Source organism: Peromyscus leucopus, chromosome 4 (assembly GCF_004664715.2).
Source record: "Peromyscus leucopus breed LL Stock chromosome 4, UCI_PerLeu_2.1, whole genome shotgun sequence".
Lineage (NCBI taxonomy): Eukaryota > Metazoa > Chordata > Mammalia > Rodentia > Cricetidae > Peromyscus > Peromyscus leucopus.
This window is the reverse complement of record NC_051066.1, coordinates 10,372,748-10,397,796: the sequence shown is the minus strand read 5'-3', so window position 1 is coordinate 10,397,796 and position 25,049 is coordinate 10,372,748. Positions and strand designations below refer to the sequence as shown.

The 25,049-nt window shown below is 47.7% G+C and overlaps 1 protein-coding gene across 7 annotated transcripts in view; it reads left to right on the top strand.

The window, feature by feature from the left end:
- The window catches only part of Ttf1 (transcription termination factor 1), a 30,248-nt gene extending 6,146 nt beyond the window's left edge, over window positions 1-24,102 (top strand). The window contains exons 2-12 of one of the 7 annotated variants that reach the window (XM_037204624.1): window positions 672-1,997; window positions 3,369-3,595; window positions 6,992-7,177; window positions 8,342-8,420; window positions 11,056-11,186; window positions 11,914-12,148; window positions 15,663-15,752; window positions 16,750-16,815; window positions 19,279-19,364; window positions 20,558-20,759; window positions 22,823-24,102. In XM_037204624.1, coding sequence (XP_037060519.1) covers window positions 673-1,997; window positions 3,369-3,595; window positions 6,992-7,177; window positions 8,342-8,420; window positions 11,056-11,186; window positions 11,914-12,148; window positions 15,663-15,752; window positions 16,750-16,815; window positions 19,279-19,364; window positions 20,558-20,759; window positions 22,823-22,841 — 2,646 coding nt within the window. In that variant the 5' untranslated portion in view covers window position 672 and the 3' untranslated portion in view covers window positions 22,842-24,102. Of the gene's footprint in view, window positions 1-666; window positions 1,998-3,368; window positions 3,596-6,991; window positions 7,178-8,341; window positions 8,421-11,055; window positions 11,187-11,913; window positions 12,149-15,662; window positions 15,753-16,749; window positions 16,816-19,278; window positions 19,365-19,562; window positions 20,327-20,557; window positions 20,760-22,822 lie in introns of those variants that run through there. The other 6 variants (XM_037204623.1, XM_037204625.1, XM_037204627.1 and 3 more) reach the window with 6 other exon arrangements.
- The last annotated feature ends 947 nt before the right edge of the window (window positions 24,103-25,049 follow it).

The following is a 25,049-nucleotide window of genomic DNA, read 5'->3' as shown; positions in this document are numbered from 1 at the left end:
GGCAACATAGCAAGACCTTATCTCAAAGCAAAGCAGTCTTCTAGCCAAGCTCACAGGCAGGCCAGGGAGCAGCAACAGCACCCAGGAAATTAGGAGGCAGCAGAGATCCCAGGAAGAGCCAGGAAAGACTCAGACATGTTGGGAGAACCACAGCAAGTACATATCACAGAAGATGAGTTCTGTGAGTGGTGTGTGGTCTAGGGTGTGTGTACAGGGCAATGTTATTTCCTGTGAACTGGGAGGAGAGGTGTGTGTGTGTGTGTGTGTGTGTGTGTGTGTGTGTTCAAGAATGTGTATCATAGCCGGGCGGTGGTGGCGCACGCCTTTAATCCCAGCACTCGGGAAGCAAAGCCAGGCGGATCTCTGTGAGTTCGAGGCCAGCCTGGTCTACCAAGTGAGTTCCAGGAAAGGCGCAAAGCTACACAGAAAAACCCTGTCTCGAAAACCAAAAAAAAAAAGAATGTGTATCATAAGGGCAATGGGATAAGGCAATGTGGATCACAATGAGCTTCCTGTATATTTTGAATAATAGAAAATTTATACTCATGATAGCAGACTTGTCATTTATCATAGTCAACAGTTTTGTTGGACTATGTTGTCACCCCTGCCCCCAGACTTATGTTTAAAATGCCAAAATAAACCATTATTGTCACATTTTTCTAAAAGAATAGGATGGAAGGAGACTCAAGCAGATTTAAAATCCACACTGCAGTTTTTTGCAAGAAAAAGAAACAATCTTCTGTGTCTGAGAAAAGACCCCAGATACCAGCCCCTGAGAGCTTGGAGAATGAGCATCCTAACCTAGTCAAGAGGAAGAAGAGGAGGAAGGAGTCCCAGACACCAGCCCCTGAGAGCTTGGAGAATGAGCATCCTCACCTAGCCAAGAGGAAGAAGAGGAGGAAGGAGTCCCAGACACCAGCCCCTGAGAGCTTGGAGAATGAGCATCCTCACCTAGCCAAGAGGAAGAAGAGGAGGAAGGAGTCCCAGACACCAGCCCCTGAGAGCTTGGAGAATGAGCATCCTCACTTAGCCAAGAGGAAGAAGAGGAGGAAGGAATCCCAGCCACCATCCCCTGAGAACTTGGAGAGTGAGCAACCTTGGGTGTCCAAACTGGGGAAGAGGAGGAAAGAGTCCCAAACACCAGCCCCTGAGAGCTTGGAGAATGAGCATCCTCAGGTGTCCAAGCTGGGGAAGAGTAGGAAGGAGTCCCAGCAACTTACTTCTTCCCTTCTGGAAAATTCAGAAACCTTCCATAAAGCCAAAAAGACCACTTCTACCCATAAAAAGAAAAAGAGAAGTAGTGTTTGGGAGGTGGATATGGAAACAGGGATCATCCTTGTAAATAAAGAAAACATGGAGAACCTGCTCGAGAGTTCTAGAAAAGATGTGGATATTGTTTATGTAGATGTGAGCCAGGAACAGAAGTTAGCAAAAATGGACAAAGCAGAGGAGCTGCCCATTGTCAGGTTCCAAAAACATGACCATCAAGAGCTGCACAGTGACGTTCAGAGCAAAAAGAATCGAAAGCATCCAAAGAAAGCTGCATCCTGGGATGCTGTACAGGGAAACCAGCCTGAGAACATCACCCTGCCCCACTCAGAATCCTTGTCTTCTGTGGATCTAGAAGGCAAAAGCACAGAACTACCAGTGTCTCATAAAAAAACATCTAAGGAAAAAGTGTTCAGGAACCAGGAATTGGGGGCCACGCCCGAGAGTCTTGATAGCGCACACCCTGGAGGAGAGGTTGGGACTGAAGCAGGTGAGAGGGTCAGAGGACCCCACAGTACCAGGAAAAAGTCTAAGAAAAGGAAGGATGCATCTGCTGCTATCGCCACCTCTAGTGACAATGTCACGCTGCTTGACAGCAATGCTGAGAATGTCTCCGTGGATTCATTAGAAGGCACTGGTGCTTTGAGGGAAGAGGATGTGGACTGCAGACCAAGGAAGGCAGAAACCCAGGCTTGTTCCAGTGAGAAGCATGCAGAGGAGATGCAGGGGTGAGCTGGGAACGGGGTGTGTCTTCTGTGTGCATTCGAAATGACAGAAACCATAATAATGTGCACATTTAATTGAACCATCTCAGCAGACAGCTCATATTTTCATGTGCAAAAGAAGGTAGTTAAATTAGATTTTCCCTGAGATCTATCCTACCTGATGCTGTAAGTTTGAGCCATTTAAAGACTTACCAGCCATGTAGCTTGCCTGGGAGTGTGTATGGAGGACGTAAGATTACACTGAGGATTCTACAAAGCAGCAAAAGCTTCGATCTCTGGCATTGAATCTCACACAAGGAATGTAGCTCCTGTTACTTATCTGATGCTATGTAGGTATACTGTGTAAAGAACTGATACAGGGAGTTTTTCCCCCCTACTTATAGATCCTAGACTTGGGACAGATTTTCTCTTCCCATTTCACCCACTAACTTTTTATGTTTGTTTAGTAGTCTGACTTAGAATATTTTCATATGAGTTTTAAAGGGGAGTGTTGTTAAACACCACATGGGATGGTAATGATAAGAGGTGTGGGTCCTTCACATTGTCCTGTGTACTGTCTTACTGGAGACGTTGTCAGAACACTGATCATGAGGCAGCAATATGCAGGGCTGTAGCTCTAGCTTTCCTTGGACCACAGGCCTATGAAAGTCACTGACCTGCTAACAGGTAGACCAGATGGTTTAGTTCCCAGTCTGACAGATACACTGATATGCCTGAACATATTAAGAACAGACAGAAGGCTGGAGAGATGGCTCAGTGGTTAAGAGTACTGTCTGCTCTTCCAGAGTTCAGTTCCCAGCAACCACGTGGTGGCTCACAACCATCCATAATTCGATCCGGTGCCCTCTTCAAGTCTGTAAGCATACATGTAAACAGAATAGTGTATACATAATAAATAAATAAATAAATATAAAAAAAAACAGAGTCTGGCATTTGGTGAAGAACTGGCAAAAGCAACTGGGATGGATAAATAAAAAACTAAGGAAGAAATGAGGCCCCTAGTCTGTGCATCAGGAACAGCTACAGCTGGGTAAACCTGAACACTGAGTTAACTAGTTAGGAGCCACTGTATTCTATAACTCAATTCTTGGGCAGGGAGAAGTATCTGGTTCTCAGTAGAGATAAAAGAGGGCTTTACTTATTAGAACCAAGGCTGAGAAATAGCACGTAAACAAATACTAATTGGTGGAATGGAGTTACCTTCTGTCCACATGTACCCATCTAATGTCATCAGGTTGCATAGAGTTTGAAAGTTAGGGACTGAGTGACTCCGAGGTACAGTCTAACTTCAGTACTCTTTTAGACTAGCATTCAGGAAGAGCTGAAAAGGTGTTAGCTGAAGAGATGACTGCTGGTAACCCAGTTTCCCCTTAGGTTAGAATCTACCCATGAAGAAGAAAGCAATTTGGAATCAGCCAGCAATTCTGAAACAAGATATGTGTCTGAAGATGGGAGGGATTCTGAAGAATCGGATGTGGATTTGGACTCTGCGGTGAGGCAACTCCAAGAGTTCATTCCTGACATACAGGAAAGGGCAGCCACCACAATCAGACGCATGTATCGGGATGACCTGGGGCGCTTCAAAGAATTTAAGGCACAAGGTAAGTTTTCCAATGTGCAGAGACGGCGGCAGCTGCTTTTGAAGATCTAAGAAGTTGCTGGGCGGTGGTGGTGCATGTCTTTAATCCCAGCACTCAAGAGGCAGAGGCAGGTGGATCTCAGTGGGTTCGAGGCCAGCCTGCTTTACAGTGAGTTCCAGGACAGCCAGGGCTGTTATACAGAGAAACCCTATTGTGTGCATGGTGTGTGTGTGGGGTGGGGGGCGCTATAGATCTGAGCCTGTGTGTCACAACTGAACATTAGTTACTGAGCAGTTGCTCACTGAGGAATGTTAAAAGTGGCCTTTTAAAATGTTTCTTCGTCGGGACTAGAGAGATGACTCAGCAGTTAACAACACTGACTGCTCTTCCAGAGGTCATGAGTTCAATTCCCAGCACCCGCATGGCAGCTAACAACTGTCTGTAACTATAAGATCAGATACCCTCACACAGACATGCATACAGGCAGAACACCAATGCACATAAAATAAAAAATAAATAAATTTTAAAAAAGTAAAATGTTTCTTCATTGCATGTATTTATCATGCATGACAGTGTGTGACATGAGGACTCTTTCCCACAAGTGTGCAGTATACATTAAGTGAGGAGCTTCTGACTTTGGGAGCCAAGGCAGGTGAAGAGTAGGAACAAACGGGTCAGACACACGGCACAGCCATGTCTGAATGGAATGGCAGAAGTCACAAAGCCAGCACAGCTGCTTGACAAAGATCCGGCAGAGCTGAGCCACATGATGGCTGCCAGGCCACCTTTGGTTTTCATCTCCACCTGTTGCGTACTTGGGGCACTTTTAATATTTGTACAATTTGGGGATGTTGGGTTGATGGAAAATTCCATATGAATCATTTATGCCTTCTCCCAGGAATCCTGCTTCTAAGCTCACCCAGGAAAGTCCTGAACATATTGTTCCCACACACACACACACACTTTTAGGGAGCTATCCTTATCTACTTAAAGGTCTTCCTTACGCCTTGGAGGTTGTGACACAAGAAGAGGCTATGAGACATTCTTGAAACATTTGTCCCTGTACTTACACCGGAACAAGATATTCAAAACAAAGTAAATTCAAAAAGGTCAACAAGATCCGGTGGGCTAGAGGAATTGTCCACAGTTCAGATTACAAGCCTCTTCCCACTGTACACTCAGACAATTACATGGCATACAACTCTGCCCTACATAGAGACATATTGATAAGTAAAGTATGGAATAGAAAGATGATAGAAGTACAAGATATTAGGACCTCCCTCTCTTAGAAGTTAGCTCATGTAGAACTAAATGTCATATGGCCAAGGAACAATAGAATGCCAGGATTAGACATATAGACAAATTCTATAAAGATATAAATGTGAACATTGATTGTATTATGCCAGAATTTGAATAATAACTGCAGCAGTTTGGCCTGAGGATTTTTCCTGGGCACTCTGACCTCTAAGAGTTAATAATACACTGCTTGGGACATGACAAAATGCCCAGGATGGTTGAAGATTTTGTTTTGGTCTAATGTCCTTGAAGCAACCAAAACAACCAGCTTGAGCAGAGGCTGTCATATGCCTCTAGATTCTCAAAAATTGGGTTATGGGGTTAATGAGTAAGAATGATAACTCTGTTTATTGATGATGTCAAAACTTGAGGGAAATGATTGAAAATGATAACTCTGTTCTGTCATAGTTTATTAATGATGACTAAAAGATGAGCAAAAGGAAGTGAAACACATGTCCAAAAACAAAAATAATATGATCTATGTTTTGGAACATCATGAATGTATCCCTGCTAACTAAATTCTGTGTAAATAAAAAAAACACTCTGACTGCTAGTCAGTCAGGCTGCAAGATTCTCCCGACCACCATGGCCTGGCTCACTTCCTTCTCCCGCCAACTCCTTACACCCTCTGCAGGACCCATCCACTGCCGGGGATGGCTCCCGGCACACACACACACACACACACACCCAAGCACCTCATGTGGACACAGATACAGAACAGTGTTAGGGCCCCCTTTACTGTATTCTTTCTTGAATCATGAGGTAGGCTAGGCTGAGCTCAAACTCAATCCTCCTGCCTCAGCTTCCCAAGTGCTGCAATGAACAAGTGTGAATCACCATGCCTGGCTTCACATCTAAAGTACTGGGTTATTTATTTAATTTTTTTGTATGTATGTATGTATCATAAACCTAAAACCAGGTCTGAGGATATGGCCCAGTTGGTAGAGTGCTTGCCTAGCATGCACCCAGTACTAGGTTTGATTCCCAGCACCCACGTAATTGAGTATGCTGGTACTTGTCTGTAATCCCAACACAGGAGGTGAAAGCAGGAGAATCAGAAGTTCAAGCCCATTCGTAGCTACATAGGGAGTTTGAGGCTTGCCTGAGCTACATGAGACCCTGTCATTACAAAACAAAACATCTAAAACCAGACAAGTAAACTCTTGGAGTCTCCAGCTCTGCAAAAAGAAAGAACAGTGGACTGTTCACACAGTTGATCCTTAGTGATTGGATGAGGACCAGGAGTTCAGTGTAAATTGTCTTACGTCTTGTCAACCCTGGCCCTGACTTGTGTTTGTTCATCAGGCTCCTGCTAGCCCTTGTGAATCCCACCTTCAGGGAGTTCAGTGGCATAGAGGTGGGGTGGGCTTCTTTTAGATTCTTCTTCAATATTGGCTGGATTTTTAATGAATGTCTGTTGCTTTTAATATAACTTTTAAAGAGATTGAGGAAGCAAGCAAGTCACTGTGGAAGAGGATGTCTGGGAAGACTTGGGGAGAGCTATGGTGTAGACTAGAATTGAGGATGAGGAGCTACTCGGTGCCAGAGATCCCAGTGGACTGCTTCCGCAGGCTGCTCCTGCTGCCCTGGTATTCTGGGTCCAGGAGAGGCTCAGTCGATAAAGTGCTTTTTTGCACAAACATGAGGACCTGAGTTCAGTTCCCAGAATCAGGGTAAAAAAGCTGACCATGATGGCCTGTGCTTGGAGCCCTGACACTGGGGAGGCAGAGACAAAGCTCCTGGGGGCTTGCTGGCCGGCCTTTAATCCCAGCACTCGGGAGGCAGAGCCAGGCGGATCTCTGAGTTCAAGGCCAGCCTGGGCTACCAAGTGAGCTCCAGGAAAGGTGCAAAGCTACACAGAGAAACCCTGTCTGGGGGGATGGGGGAGAACTGAGGGTGACCTGTAGGCTCCACACACATCTATACACACACACATACATACACACACACACACACACACACACACACACACACCACACCACACCACACCACACCACACCACCACTATCACTACCACACCACACCACCCCCGCACCACACCATAGAAAAGAAGTGGGTGTTGCGGGTTTGCTTTTATTGTTATTGACAGTACGTACTTTCTCTCCCTCCCCCCAACCCTAGGTGTTGCTATTAGATTTGGCAAATTTTCTGCTAAAGAAAATGAACAAATAGAGAAAAATGTGCAAGAATTCCTGTCCCTGACTGGAATTGAGAGTGCAGACAAGCTGCTGTACACAGACAGATATCCAGAGGAAAAGTCTCTGATCACCAACTTAAAACGAAAGCATGCATTCAGACTGCACATTGGTAAGTAGAGCAATGGACTGAAACACCCTCAGCTCGCTGTGGTGAGGAACACTTATTTTGAATCCTGTGAGGTTTGCAATGTCCCCATGTCTCTCAAGAGTAATACTAATATGGATTTTGTGAAAAAGTCAACGATCTTCTATCTTGTCTACATGACAGTAATTATGATTTAGTTTCTTGTCCCGTCTATCATCCTTCCATGCATCATGGTCTGCTAAGTGCTTTGAGCTGGATCCCTGCTGATGGGTACTGCTGAGAAAGTTAGGAGGTCAGTAAGTCCTCCGAGAAAGACCCCAGAAGCTTATGGACAGCACAGATTGGACACGAGGTTGGGAGAGTAGAGAGGAGGAGGCGAGTCTTGGAGGGCGTAGGGAAAGGGGTTGGGGGGGTCAATATGATTAAAATACATTGTATGAAATTCTCAACCAATCCATTTAGAATATTGTCTATATTTTTGGTTTTTTTTTTCATCTTTTCAAGAAAAGGTTTCTCTGTGTAGCCCTGGCTGTCCTGGAACTCACTCCGTAGACCAGGCTGACCTCGAACTCAGAGATCCACCACCCTCTGCCTTCCCAGTGCTGGGATTAAAGGCATGGACCACTGTGTCCGGAAAAAAATAAATTAAAAAAAAAAAAATCGGGATTGGGGATTAGCTCAGTGGTAGAGCTCTTGCCTAGCAAGTGCAAGGCCCTGGGTTCAGTCCTCAGCTCCGGGGAAAAAAAAAAAGAGAGAGAAAAAAAATCAGTAAGTGACATCAGATCCCTCATGAAATAACCTTTTTGAATTTGAAGACAGTAATTTCACATGCGTTTCTAGACTACACGGGGAAGCAAGGTGATGGCCCCTGGAGAGTGGAAGACAGGGAAGGCTTGGCTGGGGAGAGGTCTGTTTTTCACTAGTGCTCCCCTAAAATCTTGCTGAAATGGCCATCCAGCGAGGGTTTTGAGTGGACCCTCAGACCCAGTGTGCACCACACCTCAAGGCAATGTTAACTGTGTGTCTGCCCTGACAGTGTAGGTGTGTGAAGTCTCAGCCTCTGCACACTGCTGCACATAAGTTAATTGTGTCACAAAGGGCTCCATGGGGTTACTTTGGCATCTGTGACCATGTCTCACATTGGCCACCTGCCGCCTCTCTGACTCTGTCTTCTCACACTATCTGTAGGAAAAGGCATTGCTCGGCCCTGGAAGCCTGTGTACTATCGAGCAAAGAAGATGTTTGATGTGAATAATTACAAAGGCAGGTAAGAAGGTCTCACCGCTTGGGCCAGAATTGGTCCTGATGTCAAGAAACAAAATATCCACAGCCATGGTGAGAGATGAAGATCATGAAGATCTCTGCATTGAAACTTAGCCAGAGATTGGTTAGATATAGGCCTTTACGATTCATCTCATTCCGCCTTTAGTAAGCCCTGGGGAATGGTCTGTACTCAGTGTACTCTTTCTTTTACCTGGGCTTCAGCACTGGGCATCTCCTGCCTCTTCCTGGGGCTCCTGTCTGTTCTGCTCTCCCCTGCATAGTTATCTCCAAGTGCTGGAGCTTCTCTCACCACGGTGTGTGTCCTCTTCTGCCTTGGCACATTCAGTTGGGTTTTCTGTGGATGTTTGAAGATGCAGGTTAGATCACACGGTGCAGTCCTGTGGTGCGTGCAGAATGCTTGACATGGTTCACACTCTCTTTTCTCCTTCTCAGTAAAGTCCCCAGCTTTCATTTGTGTCCAATGTTCTAAATTACTTTTGAATTACATTTTAAATTTGTTTTGTGTGCGTGCTTTTTTTTTTGTATATATATATGTATGTATATGTATATATATATATATATATATATATATATATATTATTTTACAATACCATTCAGTTCTACTTATCAGCCATGGGTTCCCCTATTCTCCCCCCCTCCCACCCCCTCCCCTTACCCCCAGCCCACCCCCTTTCCCACCTCCTCCAGGACAAGTTCTCCCCCGAGGACATGCGATCAACCTGGTAGACTCAGTCCAGGCAGGTCCAGTCCCTTCCTCCCAGACTGAGCCAAGTGTCCCTGCATAAGCTCCAGGTTTCAAACAGCCAACTCATGCAATGAGTGTGCGTGCTTTTTAAGTGACTGAGGAATCTGGCCTGAGTCACTCATTCTGACGTGGCAATCATCATACCGGCTGGGTCAGCCCTGCTACTCCCTCTCTCCCACTCCCATTGCCCACTGGAGAATTATACTCTCACCCACAATTTTTTTAATCTAAAAGAATGTATTTTGTATGTATGTGTGCACGCACCGCATACATGCAGGAACCTGCAGAGGTCAGAGGAGGTGTCTGATTGCCTAGAACTGGGGTTTCAGACTGCCTTGAGCCACCATGTGGGTGCTGGGATCTGAACCTGGGATCTCTGCAAAAGCAGTAAGTGTAGCCAGGTGTGATGGTGCACGCCTTTAATTCCAGCACTTGGGAAGCAGAGGCAGGAGCAGTTCGAGGTCATCCTGGTCTACATAGCAAGTTCTAGGGACAGCCAGGACTACATAGAGAGACCTTGTCTAAAAAACAAAAGAATAGTAAGTACTCCTAGCCACTGAGCTATCTGTCCAGCCTTTACCCACAGTTCTTGTCCTTTTGGTTGTGAGCCTGTCCTTTTCCTACTGAGACATCTGTGTCTATGTTCCTCATAGTCCCTGTTTGTGGTGCATTTTCTGTAGACACTGGAACACGATTGTGCTAGAGAAGTTCCGGGTCAAAGGTTGTCACTACTCCACCAGACCTTTGTCTGGCCATAGTAATGACATAAACCACCGATCTCTCCCACCCCCATCCCGGGTTAAGATTTAGAAATCTGCCAGGCATGGTGGCACACACCTTTAACCCCAGCACTCCAGAGATAGAGGGGAATGGATCTCTGTGAGTTCAAGGCCAGCCTGGTCTACAATGTGAGTTCTCGAAAGCCAAGTCTGTTATACAGAGAAATTCTGTCTCAAAAAATAAAACAAAACAAACAAGAACAAAAAAGATTTAAAAATCTAAGGTTATGAAAATTGCTATTTCTTTGCTTAAGTATTTATGGTGTTTAATCTCAAAATTTATAATAGCTTATACTACTTAGATGTTTAATGGAATGAATGCAGGTGCATATTTATGTTAAGCCCAAAGAGAACAATCTGACAAGGCCCCTTCCTCATGGGCCTTTCTCCCAGCTATGCCATCTCCTGTAGGGCCACCAGCCATGTGGAATTAGCCATATTGCCATATATGGTGAGAACAGATGCTGTGCTGGGTTAGTTAGAATAACACTGACTCCTAGAAGTGTTGTGCCATGCACTTAGGTGGATCCTGGGCCTTGTGCTTGCCACACGTGCTGAATCAGGGAGTCACATGCCCAGCTCAAAGGACACTTGTTCTCATGTTAATCTTCTAATACTAAATGAAATGAATTCTTCTTTGTGGGGGGAGTGAAGGGTGGCTGGGTGGCTTCCAGGATGTTTTGGTTGACAGCAGTCAGCACTGGTCTAGAGGAAGTGGTGTGATCCAGGGGTCCAGAGATGCTGACGACAGGCCTACAGCAGTGCAGAAGATGCTCAGAGTGGGACTCAGCCAGCTGGCCAGTGCAGCTCCCTGCAGGGTCCCGTCCGGGGGCTGCCAGTGGGTGGAGAGAGCCATGTCCAAGCCAGCACCGAGGCTGTGGGGTAAGAAAAGGTTCAGCTGGCTTTCTCTGGTCGCTGAGAGCTTGATCCCAGCCTCTGGCTCTGGCCAGCTGTGACTAAGGGCATGGCCATCGGTGACAAGCTATGACAGGCAGTGAGGGGCTCCAGGCATTGGTATTAGGGGCATGGCTTCCTGTCTGTGCTGCCTGCCGCTTTTCCGGAGTAGCGCCATGAGGTACCCTCTCTTCTATCAGGTACAATGAAGAAGATACTAAGAAGCTGAAGGCGTACCATTCCCTCCATGGAAACGACTGGAAAAAGATCGGGGCCATGGTGGCCCGCAGCAGTCTCTCTGTCGCTCTGAAGTACTCTCAGATTGGTGGTGGTAAGTGGCCTGTCTCACTGTGAAATAAGCCATGACTGAGCCAGTGTGTGGAGGTCTCTGTACGCCCATTCTTAGTACATGCTCTCTCTGTTAGTTCATTTGACCTCTTCGTGTGCAGTGAATAGCTTTTACTCCCTGGACCTACTGGCCGTGCCTCAGTTCCATACCCTGTAGCATGAATCCATTTGCTTATGCTGATACTCCAGAAGCTGGCCAGGAAGGAGCCTCTGGGAGGGAGATTTTGCTCCAGAATGTTGGAGCTTAAACCAGGTAGAGTGATGCACCCCTTTAATCCCAGTACTTAAGAGACAGAGGCAGGCTGAACTCTGTGAGTTTGAGGCCAGCCTGGTCTACAGAGCAAGTTCCAGGACAGCCAGGGCTACACGGAGAAACCCGGTCTCCAAAAGACAATAAAATAACTTGTCAACTATTTTAGGTTGGTTTGATTGAGCTGTTGCCCATGGTTTTCTGGAAAGGGCCTGATGTATCATCTTCTATCTAGTGCGTGTGTGCGTGTGTGCGCGTGCGTGCGTGCGTGCGTGCGTGGTTTTTTGAGACAGGGTTTCTTGATGTGTAAGTAACAACCCTAGCTGTCGTGGAACTCGCTCTGTAGACCAGGCTGGCCTCAAACTCACAAAGATCCTCCTAACCCAGCTATCATCTGCTTTTTAATGTGCTTAAAAACAAATAGATGAGCAACTATGAGGCCATTTCTCTATGTCTGCAGATAGAAACCACGGTGCTTGGAGTAAGACAGAAACCCAGAGACTAATCAAGGCTGTGGAGGATGTGATCCTAAAGAAAATGTCTGCCGAGGAGTTAAGAGAACTGGACTCTAGACTTCAGGAAGATCCCGCGGGTCGCCTGTCAGTCGTCCGGGAAAAACTGTACAAGGGCATATCCTGGGTGGAGGTGGAGGCCAGAGTGGAGACCAGAAACTGGATGCAGTGCAAAAGTAAGTGGTAAGTGCGAGGCTTCCCTGTGCTCCCGTGGGCGTCTCACTGTCGGGGGGGGGGGGGGGGCACCCACTGGCTCTGCACAACACCCAGTGTCGAGAACTCCTCTGCACCATCACGCTCTCACTTAGGTTCCTGATGACCGTAGACAGTTTGTTTCCCTCCGCCTGCTCTCGCTTCCCCAAGCCCTGGAGCGGTGATTCCTCCTGGGCTGGACCCACGCTGTGTCCAAGGCACATGGAGACCCCCTTCCACATGAGGAAGATCCACAGGAATGCTTTACAAAAAGTAGACTCCTGCTACCCAGAGAAACCCTGTCTCAAAGCAGAAAGTAGACTCCTGAATTACACTGGCCTTTTAGTACCTTTCAACTTGGGATATTTGGGTGCTTTGTTTTGGTTTTGTTCTAGGGTTTAGACCCAGGACCAAACGCATGCTACGTAAGTGCTCCACCACTGAGCTAAGTTCCCCAGCCCGGTGTGTGTTTAACAAACATCTCTGCTCTGGGAAAGAAACTCCAGAGCACAGATAATGTTGGAAATGTGTAGAGTGTGGAGGAAGTGGGACCCTTTCTACTCTTACATTTTAGGGTACAGAGGAGAGTAGGTTCTGAGCCTCAGCTGGAGGGTGATATGTCAGTTTTGGAAGGGGGTGATTGAGGGCTGTGCTGCTTCAGATGTATAAGGTGTGTTTAATGTGAATAGAAAAATAGCCTCAACCCCTGGGCAGGTCGTAACTTGAAATCCAACAGTGTGTTTCATCTATAACTAGTGGTTGGAAAGAGCAGTGTTGATTAGCTATGTGTGTGTTATACTTGGCCGTACAGGCCTGTCATCCCAGAGGCTGAAGGCAGGGGTTTAAAAGTTCAAAGCCAGCCAGCTATGTAGCAGGACAGTTTCAAAAACCGAAAGCAAAGGATGGGAGAGGGGAAGAAGGGAACTGAGGGAAGGCATGCTCATGGAAGAAGTGATCTCTCTGTTAGGCTGCTGCTGCATCGTGCCCTTGATTTGAGAGCAGTCCTGTTGCGTGTTGTGACTGCCGGTACTCTCTCTGGTACACAGACAGCCCTTCCCTCCAGCCACCAGCTGCAGGCACCGGAGTCGGCACATCAGTTGTCACTGCGTTTGGCATTAGTGTTCAGAGGCTAGTGATGGGACAAGAAAGCTGCCTGTTCGTTGTTTGTTCATGTATTTATCTGTGTTTTACATGTTTGCGTGTTTTGCCTACATACATGTCTGTGTACCGCATGCATGCTTGGTACCCTCTGAGGTCAGAAGACGGTGTTGTATCTGCTGAAACTAAAGTTCGGAAGAGTTGTGAGCCACCATGTGGGTGCTGGGAATTGAACCCAGGTCCTCTGGAAGAGCAGCCAGTGTTCTTAACCAATGAGTCGTCTGTCCAGCCCCAATAGCCACCTACTTATAAACAACCACAAAGAACATTTGCAGCTGGGTGGTGGTGGCACATGCCTTTAATCCCAGCACTCGGGAGGCAGAGGTAGGCAGAGCTCTGTGAGTTCGAGGCCAGCCTGATCTACAGAGTGAGTTCCAGGACAACTAGGGCTACACAGAGAAACCCTGTCTCAAGAAGGAAAAAAAAGGCATTTGAATAGAATACTTCAGCACCTGTTAGTAGGCTTATTCCTTTTCTATCAAACATTTCCTTTATGGGACTCGGGAGATGGCCCAGTGGGCAAAGCATTAGAACCTGAGTTCAGGTCCCCTGTGTCCAACAGGAAGGTAAGAGCAGTAGCAGAGTACAGCCAATGGTAGCGTCTGGCCTCCATGTATGAGGCACACACTCACAAAATTTCCCAGAGCAGAGAAGTCAAGCCATGGTCAGCTCCTAGATCCACCTAATGGATACTCTTAGCAGTTCCAGATTATAGGCTTAAGTCTTCCCAAAGGAAGTCGTCTACTCTATGGGAAGAATCAGTTCCAGGGTGTATGTTGGCTCTGCTATTAGCAGACCGTACACCCACAGCAGGCCCACTACCTGCACAGACCCGGTCTGTCTGAACTCACGGAGCTCCCCGGTATCCCTCCTGGTACAAAGGCTTACAGCACAGCTGCCCTCTGCTCAGGTCCCTGCCATAAAAGCTTCGCTTCCTGCAATACCAGCAGTCTGGAATGTTCTGATTAATCCACGATTAATTGTGGATTAATTAAATAATCTGAAACAGTCTTATTTCCACTTAATACGCTATCACAAAGTAGAGCCAGTGAGTCGGCTCAGCACCTGAAGAGGAAACATGAAGGTGAGGAGAGCTCATCGTCCAGCCCTGACGTGTAGAGCGGACACTTGATGCGCACTCCATTGTGCCGCAGTTCCGCCAGCGTGCTGCCGCATCGAGAAAACAGTATATTCCTAAGATCCTGTGCTTCTCAGTTGAAACCTTCTACTTTTATAGAACGATGAACATTTACGTAGAAGGTTTATAGAATGTTCCACTTTTATAGAAGGGTTTTTCATCAACCTTTATGCATAAAACCAAAAATTGTCATTTATCGATTTGAAAAAAATTCCCCTACACAGATTTTATATCACAAAACAGGCCCTCTCATCCCCATTATCCACATTAAACAGTCATGACCATCTGTCCATTTACTTATTTCTGCCCAGTGAATGAGAGCAGTTGATAAATGCGGTCACTCCCCTGCGGCTTTACAGCAGTCAGGGAAGAAACTGTCCTCGACAACGACACAAGAGTGAACCCGCTCAGCCCAGTTGTACTGTGGCTGGCACTTCTGGAGTCTGCCCAGGTCGTTTTACTTTAGCCGTATTCAAGAACAGCACAGAGCACTTGGGAGGCAGAGCCAGGTGGATCTCTGTGAGTTCGAGGCCAGCCTGGGCTACCAAGTGAGCTCCAGGAAAGGCGCAAAGCTACACAGAGAAACCCTGTCTCGGAAAACCAAAAAAAAAAAAAAAAAAAAAGAACAGCACAGTTTTGGAAATAAGGTATTCAGGTAACAAGTAACTCAGTCCCAAGGGCACAACAATTTAAAACATGTTTGCATTGGGATTCCTCACAAAGTACATCTGGCTCCTTTTACAAGAATGGGTACTGTTGACTCAGAGATCGTGGCCAAGATTTAGAGTCTGGGGAGTTTGACTGAGGTAAACATGCCTGTGGGTGTTGGATTGGCCTGGCCCTAAGATAACACAGAAGTCACTTAGGCTGTTGTAAGGCACAAGTGACCTCACTCCTGAGAGTGGGTTTTATGGTCTTAAAGCAATGCTCAAGAATTAGGGGGATAAGTCTGGGATAAGTGAAAACATAAATTCTGGAAGATAAGGGCAGAGCCTGTCTCATCAGAGAGCAAAGGATCTCCAGGTTGTAAAAGGACGTCATCCCTGGCATTCCAGGAAGAGCAGCTGAAGAGGTGAGCTGTGTCTAACTTCCCTGGCTTCTCCCGTGCTTATCTGTGCACAAGGCTTTTTGCTCTCTACACTAAAAGTATAGGAAATATGTACTACTTTTTAAACTAAAAGTCAACTGCATTCTCCCTCTTCTTAACAGGACAGAGATTCTCACCAAAAGGATGACCCATGGTGGGTTCGTGTATCGTGGGGTCAAAGCTCTGCAGGCCAAAATCACCCTTATTAAAAGGTACCGAACTAGGGATGGGTGCTGTGTAAACCACAATTGTTAATCCAGAGACGATGCTGTTGCTTAGACCCGCCTTCCAAGTGTGTTACAGTGGGTGTGGGGCCTGCCTTCCTGAGTCTCTGTTGGCCAGTTGTGAATGAGGCTGATAAAGAGAAGTTACCTGTTTCCCGGTGTGGAAGTGTGAGGGACAATGCATGGTGGCCATACTGTGTACTCAGTTAAGATCATGGGTTTGGTCACAGAGCTGTCCATGTGGGTGTGCTGTGCCCGTCCACTGGGATTGGTGATGGGGGTCAGACAGGCCCCCACACCGCGGTGACACTGTTGGTGCAGCTGTGGATTGGTTTTGTCCTGAGTCCTCCCCACAGTACCCCAAGGGAAGTGGAGGCATGAGGATCTCTGACACCTGTGAGTCTGGCAGATGTAGACTTATGTTGGAGTAGCAGCAAGAGCAGCAGAGGCCGTGGTTGTGGCCATCCTGTCCGGCTTCTTTGGCCCAGTACTCTGCCATGTTTCCCTTGTTACACTGGCTGGCTGTACCCTTCAACTGTGGGAGAGACGGGTTATCAGCTCTGAGGAGACATCTCAGGTCAGGCAGGACTGGGGTTCTGGGTCTCTCCACTTGGTAGTCATGACAACTTGAGTCATAGAGTCGGTGACCTAGTCCCTAAGCTCCTTACTTATCTGTAGAATGGGGCTGATGCCGCACCGGTACCGTGGCGCTGAGGGTTACTCTGCATGAGTAGTGTGCATATATGATGCTAAGTGTCTGAAGTAGTAGGCTTGAGTGCAGTGTGCTGTTCCTGAGTGGCTGTATTGAATGGAAAGATGCTTTTCAGCTCATCTCCATAGCCTGCTCTGACCTTGGACTAACCTTGGGCTGGGGACTGGAATAAGATGGAAGCCCTTGGCCTTTCAGCTCTCAGTAGTCTGTGAGTCTGTGGAGGTGGATTTTACTTGAGTTTTTTTGTTTGTTTGTTTGTTTGTTTTCTTACAGGTTGTATGAACTAAATGTGAATGATGCTAATGAAATAGATTGGGAAGATCTTGCTAGTGCCATAGGGTAAGACTGTTTACTGAACATTAAGCTTATTCAATGGTAGAAAGCTTTTAAAATGGTTTTTCTTTATTGTGTGTGCATGTGTATGAGTGCGTGTATATGGTGCACACATGGTGATTTGAAGACTCGTGAGACTCAGTTCTCTCCTTTCACCACGTGGGTTGTGGAGACCACCCTCAGATTATCAGGCTTTGTGGCAGGCACCAAGAGCTGACTTTAATACATGACTGCCTGTCACATTTTCAAAGGCCTAAAATTCATGTTGTGTGTGTTCTCCTGTGTGAGTGCAGAGAGGTGGGTAGAGAGATAGCTCAGTCATAAAGTGCTCGCCACTGGAGCACGAGGATCTGAGGCCAGCCTCACCGCACGGCACAGCTGGACACGGTGTTGGCATCTGTAGCCCCAGTGCTGGGAGGGTGGCTCCCCGAGCTCCAGACTGTCTCAAAGCTAAGATGGACAGTGACAGAGAAAGACACAAGACTTCGACCTCCAGCCTCTCCACACAGCACCAGCTCCCGCTGGATCATCTCTGAGTCTTGTACTTCTGCTGTGTTCTGTGGCAGGATCTTGCTGTGTAGCCAGATTGGCCTCAAACTCACCATCTTCCTGCCTTCAACTCCCAGTGCCACATCCCGAAGCAGTGGAGTAGTGGAGCCTGGTTGTCCAGTTTTCCACATTCCCTGGTAATTCTCACCTGCAGCCACTGAGGGGGTCGGAGCAGGAACTGATGCAGAGTCCAGGAACACTGCTTGCTTCCCATGCTTTCTCAGCCTGCTTTCTTGTAGTACCCAGAGCCATCAGCCAGGGTTGACCCCACCCACAGCGGGCAAGGTTCTCCCACATTCAAGAGACTGCTCCACAGGCTTGCACACAGGCCAGTCTGGTGGGGGTATTTCTCAATGGAGGTTGTCTCTCCCTAAGTGTTTCTGGTTCACGTCAAGTTGACAGAAACTAGCCAGCATGGCTTGGCTTTGTTTTATTTTTTATTTTTAAAGCCAATTTTGAAGCAAGCTTTAATTAAATACTGGCCAGGTGGATGGGTTCTGACCAGGTCCGTACCCAGGTTCCCAGGAAATGCGACTTTGTTTTATTTTTTAATAGAAAGTAGATTACATTGTCCAGAGTAAGGAAGGCATGAAAAGAAACAGTGAGTAGCCCCCTGCCCACAGGAAGCAAGCATCCGGGTCCCTTCCCAGAGCATTTGTGCAAGAGGCCTGAGGATCTGGACCATGGCCTACATCAGAGCTCATGTTGATAGTGCACTTTTCTCTCTCCACCTGAAGGATCATCGCCTTTCAAAGAGCCAGCTTTTATTTTTTTTAAAGATTTATTTATTTATGATGTATACAGCATGTATGTCTGCAGGCCAGAAGAGGGCACCAGATCTCTTATATTTTTGGTTGTGAGCCTAGCCTTTAACGGCTGAGCCATCTCTCCAGCCCAACCAGATCTCATTACAGATGGTTGTGAGCCACCATGTGGTTGCTGGGATTTGAACTCGGGACCTCTGGAAGAGCAGTCAGTGCTCTTAACCTCTGAGTCATCTCTCCAGCCTAGAGCCAGCTTTGACTGTGTCAGCCCTTTACAGTTGTTCCTCCTTCCCCTCCTTTGCTTGCTGTCCACCCATCCATCCTTCCATCCATCTATCCACCCTTCCGTCCGTCTATCCATCCCTCCGTCTATCCATCCATCTACCTCTCTCTCTCTCTCTCTCTCTCTCTCTCTCTCTGAATCTGTATCTCAATCTGTCTCTCACCTGGTCTTACCTTATAATAGCTCAGGCTGGTCTTGACCTTGAGATGACCTTCCTTCCTCCCCCTCTTCTGTTTGCTGTTCTTCTGAGTTTGTTTTTCAGCTTCTTGAGAATTCTTCTTTTCTAATAAGCTCTTTTCCTAAGCACTGCTTTATCAACAACGCCTAGTAGTTTTTAACCTTTTATCGGTTTAGACAGATAAAAGAACAAATGGACCTCTATATACCCACTGCTCTCTTCAGAAACTGGCTGTGTCTGCCAGCTTAACTAAACTTCTTTGTCCACCTCCTCTGATTATTGTCTTTTTTTAAGTAAATTATATCTGCTTTATAGCCTTGGTATCCTTCAGCATTTGAAAAGTCCCTTTGAGTATTTCCATTTGGAAATCAGTAATTCTGTTTCTAGAAGTACATTCTATGGAATCATCTCTCAATGTGTATGGCACTATTTATACCACCCTGTGGTAGTGGGCCCACTGATACTCCTATCCTCAGGAGCTGAGGGCGTAGCTCGGCTGGTCTGGAGCTGCCTAACGTGCTCAAAGCCCTGGGTTCTGTCCTTAGCACCGTGTGAACAGGGAAGGCAGGAGGGTCGGGGGTCGGCCTGGACTATCTAGTGTGTTCCAGGCCTGTATGGGATACATGAAACCCTGTCACAAAAAGAGAACTGATGACATTGGCACTGACTCTTTTTCCCACCTTTCCTTTCTAAAGGGATGTCCCTCCACCTTTTGTTCAGGCAAAATTTTATAAGCTGAAAGCTGCCTGTGTTCCTTTTTGGCAGAAAAAGACTTTTCCAGGTCAGTATTACAAATCTTTGTCTAGTTAAGAGTATGGTGGTGTCCGGGTGTGGTGATCCCAGCAGTAGGGAAGCAGAGGCAAGGGAATCTCTGTGAGTTAGAGGCCAGCCTCTGCTACACAGCAAGGTTACATGGGCCACATGAGACCCTGTCTCAAACAAAAAAAGTAGGTTCCTGAGTCTCCTCCCTTCCCTTCAGGCTGAGTCCAGGAGCTGTGACCAGCTCGCAGGGCAGTGTGTGCTCTGCCACCTCTCAGCAGTATTGTGCCTGGAGCCACAGGGCAGGGACACTGTCCTGAAGAGGATTCTAAAACCCTGCCGTGCATTCTGCAGCCGTGCATTCTGCAGCCGTGCATTCTGCAGCCATGACTGCCCAGCGCACCTCCTTGTTGAGTCCATGACTCCAGCCACTTTCTTAATGCCTTGGGTCTGCGTCCTCCTTAGAAAGACCGGCGGGGGGGGGGTGTCTCAGTGAGGTGTTTGCTGTGCAGCCATGTGTGCCCCTGCGTTTGGACCACCAGCAAGCACAGGTGAAGCTGGGCAGTGCCAGTGCACACCTAGAATCCCCATTCTGGAGACACAGGCGAGAGGCTCCCTAGAGCTCCCTGGCCAGCCACTCTAGCCAAAGCTACAAAGCTCCAGGTTCAGTGAGACCCTGTATCAAGAAATGAGGTAGAGAGAATTGAGGAAGCGCTTGACATCAACCCCTCTGCCACACATGTGTGCACTTGTGTGGATAGCTGTACACATGTACTCACAGAGACATGTACACATATGTACACCAGAGAGAAGTGCCCTGTGCCAAAAAGATCAATAAGGATAGAATAATGTCTGCCTCATAGGATTGTTTCAAAGCTGCATAAGAGACTGTGTCTAAATTGGATCTTAAGCCAGGCGGTGGTGGCGCACGCCTTTAATCCCAGCACTGGGAGGCAGAGGCAGGCAGATCTCTGTGAGTTCAAGGCCAGCCTGGGCTACAGAGTGAGTTCCAGGACAGGCTCCAAAGCTACACGGAGAAACCCTGTCTCAGAAAACCAAAACAAATAAAATAAAATAAAATAAAATAAAATAATAATAATAATAAATTGGATCTTACATGTGGTAATGGGTGCTGGGCATTATTGATAAGGTCCTGTGTCCTTCGACCTTAATTGGAGCCTTGTACAAATAATTCCAAAATGACTTCTTCTGCAGAGATCATTGACTACTTATATGAGACCAGTCTGCCTTTGCTGAAGGAAAAGTTAGACAAGAAGATGGGGAAGAACAGCAGCCAGATCCAGACGCCCTCAGCTCCCAAACAAGACTTCCTATTCAGAGACATCTTCTACTGCGATGACGACGGCAGCGACGGGGAGGGCTCGGAGGAGCCCGGGGAGGGTTCGGAGGCGCCCGGGTAAGCGCCGATTCTTGTCCCGTTCCTTTAGGCTGCTGGTGCTTATGCAGTCCATGCCCCATTGGTGCTGTTACTCTGGGCCTGGGAGGCAGCGCATTGTGGTTAACGTGACAGGAAAGTCATTTGCCTCATAGCCAGGAAGCAAAAGAGAACAAGGGGATCCCATAGTCACTTTCAAGATCACCCCATTCCCTAAAGAACTCCCAGGAGGAACCACTGACGCTGCCCTAGGGACCTTGCCTTTAACATGTAAGCCTTGGGGGTAGGGTGGGGTCCAGATCTGACCAGGCAGGAAGATCTTCAGTCCTGATGTCTGTTAAAAATGGTGTGAGCCAGTGTGGTGGCGCACACCTTTAATTCCAGCACTCAGGAGGCAGAGGCAGGTGGGTCTCTTGAGTTCGAGGCCAGCCAGGGCTACGCAGAGAAGTCCTGTCTCAGGGGGCAAAAATGATGTGATGGATGGATGAACATTAAAACACATGGGGGGGGGGGGGGAAGAGATGGCTCAGCAGTTAAGAGCACTGGCTGCTCTTCCAGAGAACTGGTGTTCAATTCCCGGCACCCACATGGCAGCTCACAACTGTCTGTAACTCCTGTTCCAGGGGATCTGACACCCTCACATACATGTAGACCTTCATGCAGGCAAAACACCAGTGTACATAAAATAAAAAAATAATAAATCACTTTAAAAAACCACATTGGGAAGAAGACTTGGCCAGTGGAGTGCTTACTCACAAGTTCATGAGTATGAGAACCTGTGTCGGGTCCCCAGCACTCACATAAAAAGCTGAGCCCAGGCATGGTGGCATATGCCTGTCACCTACGCTTGGACTATGGGAGCAGGAGGACCTCAAGGACTAGGTGGCCAGCTTAGTCTAATCATCAAGTCACGGGGCCCAGTAAGAGAGCGTACCTAAAGAAATGAGGTGGACAGCACAGCTGAGGACTGACAGCAGTGATCGCCCTCTGACCTCCACATGCACATCTTTAAAGGTGCTGGTATTCAGGGTTGGGGATTTAGCTCAGTGGTATAGAGTGCTTGTCTAGTAAGCACAAGGTCCTGGCTTCGATCCTCAGCTTGGGGGGTGAGGAAGTGCTGGTATTCACATTAAAGTCTGGGAGGTGGGCACAGAGGTCTTTGTACTCACAGAGAAGCACTAGGAGAACCAGGAATGTTAATCACACAGGGCTGTCTCCTCAATGGAGGAGATAAAATCAAATACTCACATTCCATCCAGAAAACTGAGAGCAGATTTTTAAATATTTATTTATTATGTGTATCGTGTTCTGTGTGCATGTATGCCTGCAGGCCAGAAGAGGGCACCAGATCTCGTTACGGATGGTTGTGAGCCACTGTGTGGTTGCTGGGAGTTGAACTCAGGACCTCTGGAAAAGCAGCTAGTGCTTCTAACCTCTGAGCCATCTCTCCAGACCAAGAGTGGAGGTTGTTAATGACCTGGTGACCTTTTTGCTGTCTGTGGAGGCAGACCTCACCCTAACTCCCCAGAATGATTCTCCCAGACTCTTCCCTCCCTAGACCCTTGCCCATCCTTAGGGAGATGTCATATGTACTCTGTGGCCTGCTGACCTCTATGCTATGGGACAGAGACCACACTAGATTCTGGGACTTTCAGCCATGGAACCCACCCTCATGGTCACATGTACTCTGTAGAAGAGTCTCTGTGTAGTCACACCTTAAGCTTTGTTGTGCACATGGAGCTGGACTGATTGTTGCCTGGAAACCTTTTCCCAAATTGTACTGTGTTTTAAATAGACTGACAGTGAACCACCTGGCATCAGACTCCCCGAAGTCTGATCCGGGTTGACGAAGTCAATCCATACCAGGTTTCACTTCCCCGTGTACCACCTGCAGGGACCCGCTCATGTGACTGTGAGAAGTGTGACTGATTGAATCCCTCTGTACCATTGTCTTGGAACAGGTCTACCGCTGGTCCCTTTGAACCGGAGCAGCCCTGGCCCTGCAGTTGCAGAGAATACTCTATGCCCAGAAAAATGAGCAAGCTGTCCTTTCCTGACGAGTCTGTCGCTCTGCTCTCTTCCAGTGCCCCTGGTGTGCAGTGACTGGATCTCCTCTGCCGCAGACTGGTCGCTGTTCCCTTGGACCTCCTGCTGTGCATCCCCTCTTCTGGGTGGACTGCTGGTGGCCCTGTCTGCTGGCACACCTGTGCTCTCTGTAGAAGCTCAGCTGTCAGTCTTGGAAGAGTCTGTCCAGCTGGGCACAGCTCCCACTGTCCTCTCAGGAAAAGGTGAAAGGGGGCTCTTCTATCAATCAGGAAAGCAAAACCAACGTAGGCGTTTCAGAGAGAACTTTCTACAGGGGTTTAGGTAACAAAAAGTGTTCAAGATCTGTGCATGGTGGTGCACACTGCACTGTGGAGACAGGCAGAGGGGTCACGAGATTGAGGCCGGCCTGGGTTACATAGTGAGACGTTGTCTCAAGCACACACACACAAGTTGTTAAATGGGATGCTGGAGCCAACAGGAGGCATGCATTGTCCAGAGAGCTGGCAGGCCCTGCAGAGAAGTGTGTCGCCCTGCAGACCACCCCAGTTTCCCGGGTTCCCCAGGCTGTCTGCCGCTGCTGCTGTCCTGCAGTGGCCCATGGCCCTCCACAGCACATCTCTCTGCAGAGACATGTGTCCATGTATGACCTAAGCAGAACTCTGCTGCAAGGGAGTCTGGAACACCAAGTGTTCAGACTTCTGTCCCATCTGTGCTGGGGAGCACAGAGGAAGGAAAGTGTGGCAAATTATACCCTATACTGTGTTCCCGTTGGTGCCTCTCAGCAATCTACTGCCCCCTCTACAGCTCTCAGATGCCATTTCTATGGCACCGTTAGAAGTGGGCTAGACCAGCCACAGGAGAAGGGAACACACTAAGAGGGGGGCTTCTGCTTGCCACTGTACCCCAGCACTGCATTGACATGCAGATAATATTGAGTAGTCTGGTGGTGCACATGCATGGATCCAGCACTCAGGTGGGGGTGAGAGGATTGGGAGTTCAATAGCAGGTTCTAGGCCAGCCTGGGCTACAGAAGACCCTGTCTCGAACAAACACACAAACATTGAGTAAATGATGCTGTCTTAGTACATGCTTCTCTACCTAGCCTCCTCTGTCCCTCAGACATTCTAATCTCAGTGCTGACAGGACTAACTTATTCCTACAGAAATAATAGTGTTAATGTATAAACCAATGCTGTTTGTAATAGAGAAAAGAAAAATATTCTTTAATAAGAAGTATGTTAAGTTATGGTATGATTCTAGAATGGAATATTATATGGTAAATTAAAATGATAACAACAGATTGGATTGACATGAAAGTATATTTTTGTGAAATATTTCAAAGGATATGTATTTTCTTAATTTTGTAAAACGTAAAAATAAAATTGGTTGTTAATACAGTTGTGTGTGGAGTGACCTAAGACAGCGGCACATTGCACAGCTCACACACTAAAGCCCAGAGACTCACAGCACTCTGAACACCTGGGGAGCTCCCAAAACTAGCTGTAGGACTCGGCCTAGGACCACAGTTCCCCACCTGGGGTCTGCAGCTCTTTGCATGAAGGTTATCCCTAAGGGTGGGCTTCTGGCCTGGCTTTCTGGCTTTCTTTGGGGGCCTTTTTGCCCACACAGGATGGCCTCACGTCCACAGCTCTGCCTCTGAGGAAGCAGCAGTGGTCTCTTCTGCTCCTGCAGTGGCCCTGGCTGCTGTTCCTCAGGTCCAAATGAGGGTTCATGTTGTGCAGGACTGTCAGCATGGCCAGCAAGAGATGATTGGCTCAGCTCTGAAGCTGGGTGTAGCTGAGAAGGCAGTGCCCCAGTAGAGTCGGGCATCAGTAGCAGAACGGGCTGATGGGCTCTGAAGAAGGGACTCACAGAGTGGGTAATGGCTGGAACAATGGTGTTGCCCAGGAAGCTTGTGTGCTCTGTAAATGTGTGCTTTTTATAACCTTCTCCTTGCCTTTCTCCAATACTGCCAACCCCCGCAAAGGAAACTACACAGATCTTAGCGTTACCACCACCCTGCCCCTGCCCTGTCCACACGCCAGCTGCTCCTGGGGTTTGGGAAAAAATCGGCCAGTGTGTATGCGTTAGGACAGAGGTTTTGGGGGCAGGTTTGAGCAGACTCTTGTCTGATAGGACAGAAAGGAAGGGGGTCTCGCCCCAAGAGCTGGTTTAGTTGCTCTGTCCATGAAGATTTCATGACAGCCCCAGTGTGGAGCAAGTGCAGAGGAGATGTCAAGTTCAGAAGTGGAGAGTAAGCTGAAGT